Below are 13,694 nucleotides of genomic sequence, written 5' to 3' on the forward strand. Positions count from 1 at the left end.
TTATGTAAAAGATGACTATGTTTGCTTCTGTTGATTTCAGGGTTACACTTCACCTCTATGAAATACCACTTCAGGTTTTGAGGGAACCATGAAAATATATCCCAGTTTCTTTTAAAGGTAGTATATCATTCACACCTGCTAAGTGTCTGTTGAGCATCTGGGACATCAGACACTGGGACAGGTGCTCTAGACACACCATCGCCTTTAGTCTTCAAACTACCTGACAAGGCAGGGATTTTCAGCTCTGCTTTACAGGATGCTCAGAAAGGTTGACTCACTGGCCAAGAGGACACACCAGTAAATGACTGGAAACTTACCTGACTCTCTGATGGTGATGTTTTTTCCCCTACGTGACATTGCCTTCTTATTAGTATTAGTCATGACAATAATAACAACAGCTACCACTTTGCTAGGTGCTTCACAGGCCTTCCGATTAATCCCCTCAACCATTTTCTCAACAACCTTGTGCGGTAGACGTTACATTTTACAGATGATTAAACATGCTGTGAAGGGTTTGAAGAATGTAAGGGGGAACCAAGAGGCAGAAAGGAGTCTGGACTTAAAGGGGATCTCCACCATGAAACAGTGGTGTCACCGCAGGGAAATCAGGAAAAAAAAAAAAAAAATCACAGAGCTGTTGAACTAGAAGGGACGTTGGAGATGACATGAGATGCTAGCTGACCCACTGATTTCCTCATCCATTAAATGGGAAGAACAAAGCCTCCCTTGCCTTCCTCCCTCTCTCAGCAAGATGTGAGGATCAAATGAGGGAGTGAATGCGAAAATAATTTGAAAAACAAGGTTATGTAGACGTAAGACTAGAAGCATCCACACTATCTGAGAGTGCTATAAAAATCCTATGCACTCTCGCTCCTTCTTACTCTCTTCTCCTCATTTAGCTGCAAGAAGATACACGGAGACACTGTCCGGGACATCAAGGGTGTTTTCATACTGTGTTTACATAGACATGTATACACTCAGGCACACAATTACAGCAGCACCAATCACGCCACTACACTTGAGGTTCTGTCAGCTTTTCCAATATTAATTGCTATTTTCAGGCGGTTTTCAAACTTAGCAGCAAAAACTCATTTTGATATGAAACTGGATATAATACATGGTCTCAGCAGGGGAGCAAAAGTCTCCATTAAAAGAAGAAAGAACACTAGTAGGTCATCTTAGGCCTTTCTCAAAGCTGGTTGCTATTCTGGATTTTTGAATAATGGCAGTTTCATTTTAAAGTCACCTGCAGAAATTGTCTTACCGTTACAATTGAAGACTGGATTCCGCACAGCTATTATCTGAACTACACACCATAATGTTTACAGGACCAGGGGGGTCTTGGTTGGGGTGATGTTTGCATTCACAAAACACACGCTGCCTTCACCCCATCCTCCTGTTGGCTGGGGGGGGGGGCGCTGTAAGGGGACTGCACTGGGCATGTGTTTCAGCTTACCTGCCCTTCCCCACCCACCGTGCCCCAACCAGCAGTCCTCCCCACCCCTCCCCACCCAGCTCCTCTCCCTGCTCCAGTTCTGTCCTTAGCCCTCATCACCACCACACACGCATCATTTTATTGCCGTCTCCTCCGGCTACAAGCCACACTCCATGACAACAGGATCTTCTAATGTTTTCTCCACTGCATTTTCCCAGTGCCTAGCATAGAGCAGGTAGTGTTTGTTGAGAGAATAAACTAAATCCAGATGTCGAATAATCTGGAAAATACAAGGCTCTGGGAATTCGAAGGCCACGTTCTATTGCTTATTCTTCAGAAAAGATATTCTCCAAGAGGCTTTTACAGAGTCAGCGGCTATAATGGGATTTCAGAGGGCAGCTTTCTGTGCACAATACTGTCCCCGCAAGAAAGAGAAAGAGCGAGCAGTAGTTTTAATCTCCAATTACTCCATTATGAGTTTCAAAATGTTTTCTTTTTCATTTCGCTGAATGCAGATGTGGATTAATATTTAGGAAGGACAATAGCACATCATCCATTCATTCAATAAGCATCCACTGAGCCCTACTGAGTGCCAGCATCCGCCCCCATAATGAATGGTTTTAGAAGCCCCCCCCCCCATGTCCCCAGGGGAGCAGGATACTTTGGTACAGTCGGAGGAATACGCCTTATAATTTAGGCTGAAAAAATCAAAACAAGAAAAAGAATATAGATTTCAAATTAGCCCATCACTTTAGAAAAATTATTTTCAATTTACCAAGGCACAACTCTCCAAGCATTCACAGTCACAGAATCATTTGAAACTCAGAATGAACACTCAATTGAATGTAAAATTTTGACTGGTGAACAGAAATTTGAGGGAGTTCATTTATCCCTGGAGAGGAGAGAGGAACAGTTGCACAAAACAACGATAATATTGTTTACATCGTAAGCTCCGTTGTTGTTATTTTGCTAGACAAATCCATACTCATGTATTAAAGGGTGTGTACTTCTGGAAAAAATAAGTATTCTTCAGATTTATTTTCCAAGGAATATGCTATGCCAAAGAAATGCCTTTGTTCCTTTTTCATTTCCAGGCAAATCAACTGTTAAATACCGATCACACGTTTAAGCTGGTGTTTATTTTCCAACCATTCCTTCGCCTGGTTGCTGAGATGCTGCCTTCATCTGCTTCCTCCCCTTCATTTCTCTCTGTCTCTCAGTCCCCAGCCCTGGCTCCTTTTTTCCACCTGCCCTTTCGAGGTCAGGAGTCCCCAGGGCTCTGCCTACTTTTCTTCATGGTTTATACAGGTCTAGGCAATTGTACTGAAATCCAAAACTTCAACGATTGGTTAGGCATCAAAAACTCCCAAGTATACAACTGCAGCATTTACCACTGTCCGGGGCCCACACCCAGATTTTCGGGTGCCTACTAGAGCTCCCCATGAGGATGTTCTAAAGGTACCTTTAAGCCATTCTGTCCAAAATGGAACTCAGTATCCTTAGTCCAAACCTCTACCCTTCCCAGGGCACTATCCATCCATCTCTCTCTCTCTCTCTCTCTCTCTCTCTCTCTCTCTCTCTCTCTCACACACACACACACACACCCTTAACTTTCAAAATGAAACTGGAAACTGGGTAATAATGGCAATGCCTTTTAAAACCCTTGAATGGGAGTTCCCGTCGTGGCGCAGTGGTTAACGAATCCGACTAGTAACCATGAGGTTGCGGGTTCGATCCCTGCCCTTGCTCAGTGGGTTAACGATCCGGCATTGCCGTGAGCTGTGGTGTAGGTTGCAGACGCGGCTTGGATCCTGCGTTGCTGTGGCTCTGGCGTAGGCTGGCAGCTACAGCTCCGATTAGACCCCTAGCCTGGGAAACTCCATATGCCGCGGGAGCGGCCCAAAGAAATAGCAAAAAGACAAAAAAAAAAAAAAACAAAAAAACCTTGAATGCTACAACCCTGCACCCACATCAGGGCTATCTGTTCTGTGTGGTTCTCAAACTTGTCTGAATTGCTTCAAGGGTGATCTGCGTTGGGGGTGCAGGTGGTGGTTAAACAAAGACCCAGAGAAAGGAAGTGCTAAGCTTCTCACGTCCCAGTTTATTAAAGCTGCTTCACTTTGATCAGTTTTCTAATCAAGGTGCTGGCTAAAAATGTTTTGACCAAAGGGTTCTGCCATTTAAACAGGGTTTGGAAACCAATGACATGGGTCCCCCCTCTGGGGATGGCAGGCAAAGCCCACTGTGACCCATTGCTGCAGCCTAGGTTCTGCCCTGCCCTCATACTCACTTGAGCTGAGTCAGGCCAACCTCAGTGCGACCCCGATTTGTTCTTTCACGGACCACGTCTGTCTTCACATTTGCACACACTCCCTCCCAGTGGACATCAGTTCTTTGTCTACCTGGTAAACTCTTATTCATCCTTCAGCACCCAGAGGACATGCCCTGCCCCTTGATGCCTCGGCTGACCTCCTCTGGCCTCCACCTTGTGCCTCCTGCTGCAGTTCCCCACTTCCACTCCCTGCATCCACTGCCTGCCCGCATCTCTGCTGTGTCCTTAACACTCACATGTCTCTCACGCTGAACTGTGCGCTCCCTGAGGGCAGGATTATGCTATGCTTCACTCTGTCCCCAGGGAGGCACTTTATGTCTGCTGAATGAAACTCTCAGTGAACACCTGCTCAGACCCCTCTTCTCCATCTTTAGGTCTTCATAAGCTCCTGACTGAATCATTCTAGGTAGAAGATGGTCCACAGTAGACCCCAGCAGAGCCTTGATGCTTTCAAACTCTTATCCCAACCCAGTGTTTATGCTGACCAGAGGGATCTTTCTAGAACCCATGTCTGCCTACACCGCTGCTCAAAAATTTTCAGTGGCTCTCTATGAACCATATAATACACTCCAGGCTCTCCATCATGGAGTTCTCGGCCTTTCTTGAAGTGGTACTCCAGATCAACTCTTTAATCACATCTCCTGCCCCTCCCCAATCTTAACCCCAAACCGCACAGATGCTCTTACACTCCAACCAGCACAAACTCCCAGCTGATCCCAAACACAATATGCTTTTTCATACTGTCCATCTGGGAGCACTATCCCCTCCACTGGGGATGCGCCTTCCTAGTCCCCGTCCTCTGAGGCTTAGAATGGCCTTCTTACTATTCAGGACCAAAGTCAAACACCACTGCCCCTGGGGAAACCTTCCTCAGGCAGTCACTTACTCTTTGTGCTGCATCCCTAGTACCTACCATATTGCATTATGATTCTTAGGCGCCTGTGCAGTAATCTGCCCTGCTAAACACTGAGATTCTCACAGTGGGTGTTATTCCTATTTATACTCCACAATCCTCAGCACAGCACCTGGAGAAAGTAGTTGCTCAACAAATGCTCCTTGAATCAAGACAGAGTCCAAATATTTGAGTATCTTGCTTTCTATTGCAGATGTAAATTAGACAGATTCACTCAACAAATAAAAAATAGCACCAGGCTCTATATGACCAAGTGCTGAGCTGTCACCAGCCACTCTGCACTTTCCTCTGTAGTTGCACCTGTGTGGGTATGTGTTATGTCTACACAACCACACTATAAATTCCTTGGGCACAGAGACTCAGCCACGGATGTGCTGGACAAACCCCTGGGTGGACTTCCGAGAAAGAACTTTTTTTTTTTTTTTTTTTTTGTCTTTTTGGATCTGCACCTGCGGCATATGGAGGTTCCCAGACTAGGGGTCAAATCAGAGCTGCAGCTGCCAGCCTACGCCACAGAGCACCATTTCGGAGCCACGTCTGCAACCTACACCACAGCTCACAGCAAGGCGGGATCTTTAACCCACTGAATGAGGCCAGGGATCGAACCTGTGTCCTCACGGATACTAATCAGATTTGTTTCCACTGAGCCACGATGGGAACTCCCCGAGAAAGAACTTCTAAGGGCTAGGCTCCTGTTTTGAGGGTCATAAAAACCATCTAGGGAACTCTTGATTCCTAAAACTGGGGAGCCGGGTATGGCCAAACACAGCTTCACCAAGAACAGGGGAGGGATTGTTGGGCTTCTGACCCAGCAAGCAGACAGGAACCCGAGAGTCCCTGAGCACCATCTCAGAACATGCTGCTGAGCCCACACTCACGAGGCGTTTCCTTTAGATGAGCAGAAACAGAGGTTTGTACAGATGGGTGCAGAGATGCTAGATTGAAAAAATGAGGACGTTTGTCAATAAAACAAGACTGCTCTTCAAAAATGAGAGTCCGTGATTTACATTTATAGCACTGCTTGCTTACAGCCAGGATGCCAAGAGTTTGGCAGTTACTTAGGGCCAACTTCTAAAGAAGGTTAAATGAATTCCACACTGATAGTTTTGAATTCTTGACAATTGGTTAGCAGCGCTAACAAGCTAGAGAGCTGTCAATACTGCGTCCCCATCCGTCTGCTCACCAGCCTGTGTAAACGCACACTAACTGGCTTGGCTTCCCTCCCTCCACCCAAAGCCACTTCAGAGCAACATGAGTAGGTGCCCTTTGTTGGTTCTCATTCCCAGAATAAAGTTCAACTTGTAGGCTGCTGTGGCTGTATTTTAAATGACATCTGGGTCCTCTGATATCAGCATTGCTGATGTTCTTTAAAGAACACAATGATAGGGGGTCACCTATGACTTACCGGCAACAAGAAGCCACTCACTGGAAGGAAAAAGGTGGGGGAGGGGAGGGACCTGTTTCTTGGAATAACTACAGTTCACTGATTTCATTTCTTTTTTTAAAGATTATTTCTTTTTTTCTTTCTTTCTTCTTCTTTTTTTTTGGGGGGGGGGATCTCTTTAGGGCCACACTCACAACATATGGAAGTTCACAGTCTAGGGTTCGAATCGGAGCTGTAGCCGCCGGCCTACACCACAGCCACAGTAACATGGGATCCAAGCCACGTCTGCGACCTACACCACAGTTCACAGGAACGCCAGATCCTCAACCCACTGTGCGAGGCCAGGGATCGAACCTGTGTCCTCATGGATACTAGTCAGGTTCATTACCAATGAGCCATGAGGGGAATTCCCCTTTTCATCTTTTAAGTTTGCTAGGGAGTCCCGTGTAGCATTCTGGCAGGAGTCAAATGCTTTTGCAGTTTTTCTCACCCAGTAAGTTGAGGAAAGTTTCCACCTGGGGCAGGTAACAGTCATCTGGGGCTTCCTGTATGACTTTCCAGGCATAGATGCCTATTCACCTGAGGATCTAGGCTCAGCTCTGGGACTTGACATGACTCCTGGGCCACGCCAGGAGCCCACTGTGGTGGCTAAGTTCCCTCTGGGGCCTATGCTCCCCTCTTTTCATGATGCCCCTGATAAAAACTAAAAAGCAGGGAAACTCTTCTCCACCCACTTTTTTTGCTTCTGATCCTCTGACTCCAGACAGCAGATTTGCCTTAGGTAGCAATCAAGGAACCACACTCCCCAATAATGGCAGAATCCATTTCTTCCCACAGCTTGAGGCTTGAACCTTCGTGTTGCAATGATTCCACTCTTGCCACCTAGGAGTCATTTCTCTCCTCTCACTCGGTGGGGGTATCAGTAGCAAAAAGTGTCATCTTCATCCGGGTAGACAGTCCTCCGGACCTCTGCAGGGCCTGCAGCAGGTATGCAGGACACGGGTGCAAGGGAGAGAGAGGCAGCAGGCCCAGTTACATGTAGAAATTGTCTAAGTCCAGGTCAAGAAAAAAAAAAAAAATTGTTTCCCCTCCTGCCAGCATTTCTCTGAGGAAACTTTTTGGAAAGAGCTCCCTATAGTCTATACGCATTACAGCTAGAAAGTCTCTCTAGTTCTTCGAGGTAATAAGAGCAGACACATATTCATTCAGAGCCAGTCGTGCACAAAAGCTCTCCAGCTCATTGGCTTGTCTACTCCCCATTTTACAGATGGGAAACTGAGTCTTCCTGAGACGAAGCCAGTAAGGGGCCAGATAATATGAACAGACTTCAGTTTTGTTATTTTTATTTATTTATTTATTTATTGCCTTTTCTAGGGCCACTTCCCGCGGCATATGGAGGTTCCCAGGCTAGGGGTCGAATTGGAGCCACAGCTGCCGGCCTATAGCAACGCCAGATCTGAGCTGCGTCTGTGACCTACACCACAGCTCACGGCAACGCCGGATCCTCAACCCACTGAGCGAGGCCAGGGATCGAACCCGCAACCTCATGGTTCCTAGTTGGATTCATTAATCACTGCACCACGACGGGAACTCCAAAGGCTTCAGTTTTGTATGCAGATATTTCTGACACCACGCCTATGTCTACCTTCAGAAACGGGCCTTCTTTTGAATTCTAAGCATCTGGCCAAAGTGCAGTTTTTGCTGAGCATCCCGAGAACTTGTTTTGTCTCCACTGAATCTTCTGAGCCTTGAATTACTAAGAACTCAGGATCCACCAGGGCAGCTGCCCAAGCTGTTTTTCTGTGGGCCTCTTAGGGCACCTTTAGCCTCTGGGCTACAAAACCATGGAGTTGTCTGGGCGCAAGAGAACATTCAAAGCAGCTCTAATTGTAACAGATAAAACCCCTGATGTTTTCTTAGTCTTGAGCTGTGACTTCCACAACACATACACTCAGCAGGGGGAGGTCCATTGGAAGCAGGACAGCAGCTCAGGGAGCTAAGAAGGAGAAGAATGCAGATTTCCTCTGGTCACCCACCACTGCCCAAGCTCTGGGAACCCTCCGGCCTACTGGCACAGGATACGGAGCTGCTGCTGGTCACTGCTGAATCCACCCCACCTGGGTGCAGGCCCAGGGAGTACAAACCCCCTGCCCCCCAGGCCTCCCAATGGGGATGAGATTCTTGGATGAGAATTTCAGGATTCCATGTGCCATCACAACTGGGACTGCCCTCCTTATGGTGTTGGACCCCTGACCAACTCATCCTTCTCTGAGTTAAGGGTGAGTATCAGCTGTCAGGGTGAGGGCTGCCATCCTCAGAGGGGGCCGTTGTGTGGAGCCACACTTCAGATAGGGGGGAGCATGGTTCAGTTTCACAGGAGGTACAGCAGAGCTGCTAGACATTCTGATCTGATCTGCATTTCAGTCTGTTTATAGCTTGGGTAGTTTCCTATTGGAAATCACGCAAATGATTTACAATAGATCCTACGTAAATAAAGCAAATCTGCTGCAAAATGGAGTATTTGCCACAAATAGGCTTTGCAGGGTTGTTGGGGATGAATGAAGTACTGTTGGTGCAGTGTGAGATCCAGGAGTCCTTGAAAGCATTGTGTTTGTGTGTGATAGATGCCCACAGAAGCCTTTACATCCAAGAATCTCAGTGCCCTCTCTGAAAATCCTGGTTATGCAAGTGCTCACAAGAACCATCCAAGGGGAGTTCCCGTCATGGCTTAGTGGTTAATGAATCCAACTAGGAACCATGAAGTTGTGGGTTCGATCCCTGGCCTTGCTCAGTGGGTTGAGGATCTGGCGTTGCCGTGAGCTGTGGTGTAGGTTGCAGACATGGCTCAGATCCTGCATTGCTGTGGCTCTGGTGTAGGTTGGCGGCTACAGCTCCGACTGGACCCCTAGCCTGGGAACCTCCATATGGCGTGGGAGTGGCCCTAGAAAAGACAAAAAAAAAAAAAAAAAAAAAAAAAGAACCATCCAAGGCTAAGGGAAGGGGGAGATGAAGAGGCCCCAAATTCCGTCTTCTACTCTCAACTTGAGCTGCTCACTCAACCATGACAGCTGCCATCAAGAGCTTGGAACATGCCCCTTCCGTGCCTCCAGACCCACTACCCACCTCATAGGGGAACTGAGAAGGCCAATTTAATTTAATTGATTACCACTTACAAAGCTGTGGTTCCTCCTCTGAGAGGCCCATTTAAAGTTTCTAAGCTGTATAGAGATAACAAAATAAAAAGCAAGAGTGGTAAGGCAAAGGATGATTATCAAATTGCTCTGGGAACCCTCAATGTGAACAAGACATAAAAGAAAGTTGGAAAGGTATTAGTCTATAAGTCTCACCAAGGTCAGAAGACTAGACCAAACCTTCTTTTTAAAAAAGACTTCAGAAACCAAACTTTAGAAACTACTTCACACACACAGTATTTTTTCAGATACATATGATTTCCTATCTTAGACTACATTAACCTATTTTAAATTCCTGTGGCACACACAGCAAGAATCTTACACACTTATACGATTTTTTTTTTTTCAAGCATGAGCTTTAAACTTGTTTTCTTACTTTAAATAGATGTATATTAACTCTCCGTTTAGGCTGCAGGACCTCCTAGTTTAGTATAACAGCCCAACGAAATAAGAGTGGATATAAACTCTGTAATTTACTCACAGGCATAAATGGATATATAAATGTAAAAATGTGTACAATATTTTATGCCATGCTTGGCTTCATTGTGACCTAATGTTTATAATATGTAAATAATGGCTTCCTTTTAAAGCAAAGGACTTTTAACATCCAGATTCATCTGAAGTCTCTTTTCTTTAATATATACAGAAATAAAAAGGAAAAATATATTTTTTCTGCAATAAATAAATACCCGATGACAAAGGTTACCATTGAAGGGATTTAAAATGACAGAAGTCACCAGAAAACTTTCAATATCATATTTCTACTTTAATATGAAGATATTGTTATCAAAGGAAAAGACTCAAGAAATTCTTTGATAAAAATAATCTCACACTATCTTTGAAGCAGTTCCATTTATTTTACTACCCACTGTGTTCCTTATCAGAAGGCCAAGGGTAAGAAGTTCCCTAGTTATGATTAGGAAAGAATCTGATAGATCAGAAGACCCAATTGAAGTTGGACATAATAAGTATTAAAGTATTACATGACATTAATCCTGCCATTCCATTACTCTCTCCATCTTTGTGCACAGACTAATTATTCTGAAGCCAGTGTTCAGGAGAAAATAGACACATACTTACCCTGGGCTGGAGTAATCTCTTTATTGCATCAACAAGGCTGGCTCTGTACTGGTCCAGAAATAGGCTGACATTGAGAAGAGAGCAGAATCCAGATTAAACTGGGTTTTCAAGTCTAATGATACTAATGGAGATAAATACAAGGCCAATTACACACATTTACTCAACATTAAAAAAGAGAAATGTTTCCTTACATTAGACTGTCTCACAAGAATTAAGAAGAAAAAAAAAAGATACTGTGGTCAGTGTTACTCAACCAAAGCTAGGTCAACATGCTTGTCAACATGGGTCATGATTCACACCGCCTGGGCTGTGTGTTAGAGTGAAAGGGACAGGTTCAAGCTGCTGTTTGGGGGAGTCATCCGGTGGAGATGAAGCTCTCCCAACACTTCCTGGCACTGGAGCCTCATCTCTGCAGACCTGGGCCCTCTGCCCACCAAGGGGGTTGTGAGGCTACCATCCAAAAACAAACGACTGGCCCTATTACACCCACAGCACGTGGCAGGTCTCAGGGCATGATGGTTTTTAGTGAGTAGCAACAGCACTGAGGTGAGCTTCAGACAGTGACATAGGAGAAAACAAAGGCCAGGTTTAGGTAACGTGTCCCAGAGACCAGGGCAACTCAGGATTCTCCCCTTTGATCTCCATGGTGATTTTTTTTCCAGGTCATGTAATTTTTCATCTTTCTTTTCCGGCTTGAGAATTTCCCCTGTTGCTCTGTCACCTTTTTGGCTTGGGTCAGTCTGACCTTGTCTTTACCAGGCCTTATTTACCAAGCTTGAAAGCTTGGGACAGAACTTCCTTATTCAGGGCTTGCAGGCTAGAACACTGGGCGGCTTGTACATCAGCTATCCCATGAGGGACCTAAGCAAAGCCCCTACTCCTTCTTATGCTGTGGTCTGGCGTGGGGCCCTCTGATTTGGCCTCCTCATGCCACACACAGCATGGACCCTGCCTCATCTTTTTCTGCACTAAGGATGAGCCACACTTCAGGCAAGGGGAGAGCTCAGTTCAGGGTTTCCTAGGCTCTGGCTCTGACCTTTCTGCTATGTGACCTTGGACAAGTCACTTCATATGAGGTCTCAGTTTCCTTGGTAACAAAGGTCCACCTGTCCGGCTGTGGCAGGTATCAAATAAATGATGTTTGTTAGTTGACAAATATGTGTTGATTAACTGTCATATAGTAGGGGCTGTTTTAAGCCTTAGAGATAAGCTGTGAATAAGACAAAGTTCCTACCCTCAAGGAGATTCCAGTCTATTCATTTCTGCATCACTAGTTCTGGCACAGTGTACACACAGAGAAGGTACTCAATAAATAGTTACTGCCTGACCAACACAGATCAACACAGCCCACGAGATCAAGGAACTCCCATGAGGTTAGTTCCAATGCCTCTCAAACAGGTCGCCTACCCTCCTTCACTGGTCTTGCTGAGGAGGAATCAGCATTTAGGTAGGATGTTTCATCAGACCTGGTTCTCTCCTAATTCTCTCACTTAAGAGGAGTGGCAGACCAGCTCATGAAATCCTTCCAAGAAGTCAGTGCTTGGGTTTCACCACGATATGCCTAGTGAGAAAGTTCCTTCTACAAAATGCTGCTTTCAGCATTGGCAAAAGAATCCTCTGAAGGTGAGCTAGAAATCATGTCTAGAATGGGAACCCATCCATCAATCAGGATAACCTGATTATTAGCCATGAGAAAATTTCTTATTGTCCCATAAAACTACACACTTAAATCTTAGAGCAGAGCATGTGTCTAATGTGAATGCTCCAAAAATGTGCTTTTTAGTCACATTAATCAATGGTTATTAGCCATTAAGGACTGATAAGAAAGGAATTGTTTTTCAATATTTTAAAGTTTTCTCTTCAGGACTATATGGGTATTCTTAAGTGAGATAATAGTGCCTTGAATTTTAATAACTCTGTATCTTTCAAGAAGACTATCACTGTGGGAAAAATCTCTCTGTCAGTTACTTGGGTCTATGGGAGACCTGGCTGGTTGGGGTACATAGTGCTAAGCAAAAGGCCATTCTCAATTTATTTCTGCATATCCTAAGAGATGGTAAGATTGTTAGAAATAAATAAACAATAGCTTAAAAGCTGAGCTTAACACACAACCTAATAACGTACTATTCCTTTTTAATGTTGACAGTGATGACAAAGATATTAACATCACACCTCACTAGAAAATAGAGCTTAACACACAGCACACATTCAGAACACAGATATTTGAAAGCTAATGCTGTCTACTTCATCACTCCAAATCAAATTTCCCAAAAGTAATTCTTGTAGTTCTCTAATAGGTCTTTATTCTGAGCAAGCTCACCTTTCTACTTAGCTCAGGTGCAGAATTTATAACGCTTTGTAGGATACATTCTATGAGCAATTTCAACGTGCTTTAGTGGGAGTGATATATAATCTCCTGAAAATTCACCCTTTAAATAAGTCCTAATGGGCTCAGAGAACAGCAGTAGCTTAAGTGGATCTATTAAAAAAGGCTGAGTGGGTCAGTGATTGGGATGGAGGTACCATTTCAACTCCCTTCAGTTACTGATCAAAATACATGGACAGTCAGGCTGGTTTGGTCATTACACCTCCCCCCCCACACACACCCCTCTATGTAATTCACTTGTGGAATCAACGCTTGCTTTGTTCCATTGATCTGAATCACAGATTGTATGACAAAGGAAAGGTGCTGGGCCATTTTCATCACATCCCTTAGAATCAGCCTGGGTTTTCTGCAGAGCACAGAGCAGCCCCAACTCCTCTCACAGAGAAATTAATTAGTGCAAAGAACAAGGAGACATTTCTATCAGTATCCACAGAGAGGAAGACCTCTGTGCAATTTTTAAGGTGACATGTGCTCAGTTAAATTCTCTGTTTTAGGTTTAACTTTCAGCAGACGAAGGGCCTCTATCAGTCTTTAGCAACCCATTGCTGGGGGAATCTGATCTAGCTCGCCGCCGCCCCTCTGGAGTGAGATGGCTGGCAATCTGTCTTCTCTGGGACCGAGTTCCCTCAGGTGTGAGGTGAGAGGGCTGACTACATTTGGGTTAAAAAGCTTTTCAGGTAGGAAAGGTCTGTGAGTTGTAATTTAGAACTAATTATCTATGATCATAGCATCTGGGAGAAAACAAAGACATTCCAGAGCCTATATTGAGAAAAAATTTTTTTCTTCACAAAACTCAACCTTTTTTCATTATTTAAAGTAAAAATGCTAGAAAACAGAAATGATCCACTGTATCTAGTTCATGTTAAAATGCTGGGAGAGCAAGTGAGGTGAAGTACCTTTCTCATTTCTTCCCCAAATCTCAGGCTGCAGACAGGCAGATATGGGGCTGACACACCTAGCTCCACGCATCAGG

General features: G+C 44.9%; 1 protein-coding gene and 1 long non-coding RNA gene across 16 annotated transcripts in view; one reads left to right on the forward strand and one right to left on the reverse strand.

Moving 5' to 3' along the window:
* Window positions 1-13,694, forward strand: part of LOC146404833 (uncharacterized) — a 1,439,763-nt gene that overhangs the window by 934,120 nt on the left and 491,949 nt on the right. The window lies entirely within an intron of this gene.
* Window positions 1-13,694, reverse strand: part of CAMKMT (calmodulin-lysine N-methyltransferase) — a 406,172-nt gene that overhangs the window by 7,583 nt on the left and 384,895 nt on the right. For 10 of the 15 annotated variants that reach the window (XM_085019399.1, XM_085019396.1, XM_085019397.1 and 7 more), the window contains one exon: window positions 10,336-10,399. In XM_085019399.1, the coding sequence (XP_084875525.1) occupies window positions 10,336-10,399 (64 nt within the window). Of the gene's footprint in view, window positions 1-6,191; window positions 7,472-9,055; window positions 10,400-13,694 lie in introns of those variants that run through there. The other 5 variants (XR_014842012.1, XR_014842010.1, XR_014842011.1 and 2 more) reach the window with 5 other exon arrangements.

Source organism: Sus scrofa, chromosome 3, assembly GCF_054392235.1.
Source record: "Sus scrofa isolate SSC_HxYL_T2T_F1_AM1 chromosome 3, Sscrofa_HxYL_maternal_Yorkshire_Landrace_v2.0, whole genome shotgun sequence".
NCBI lineage: Eukaryota > Metazoa > Chordata > Mammalia > Artiodactyla > Suidae > Sus > Sus scrofa.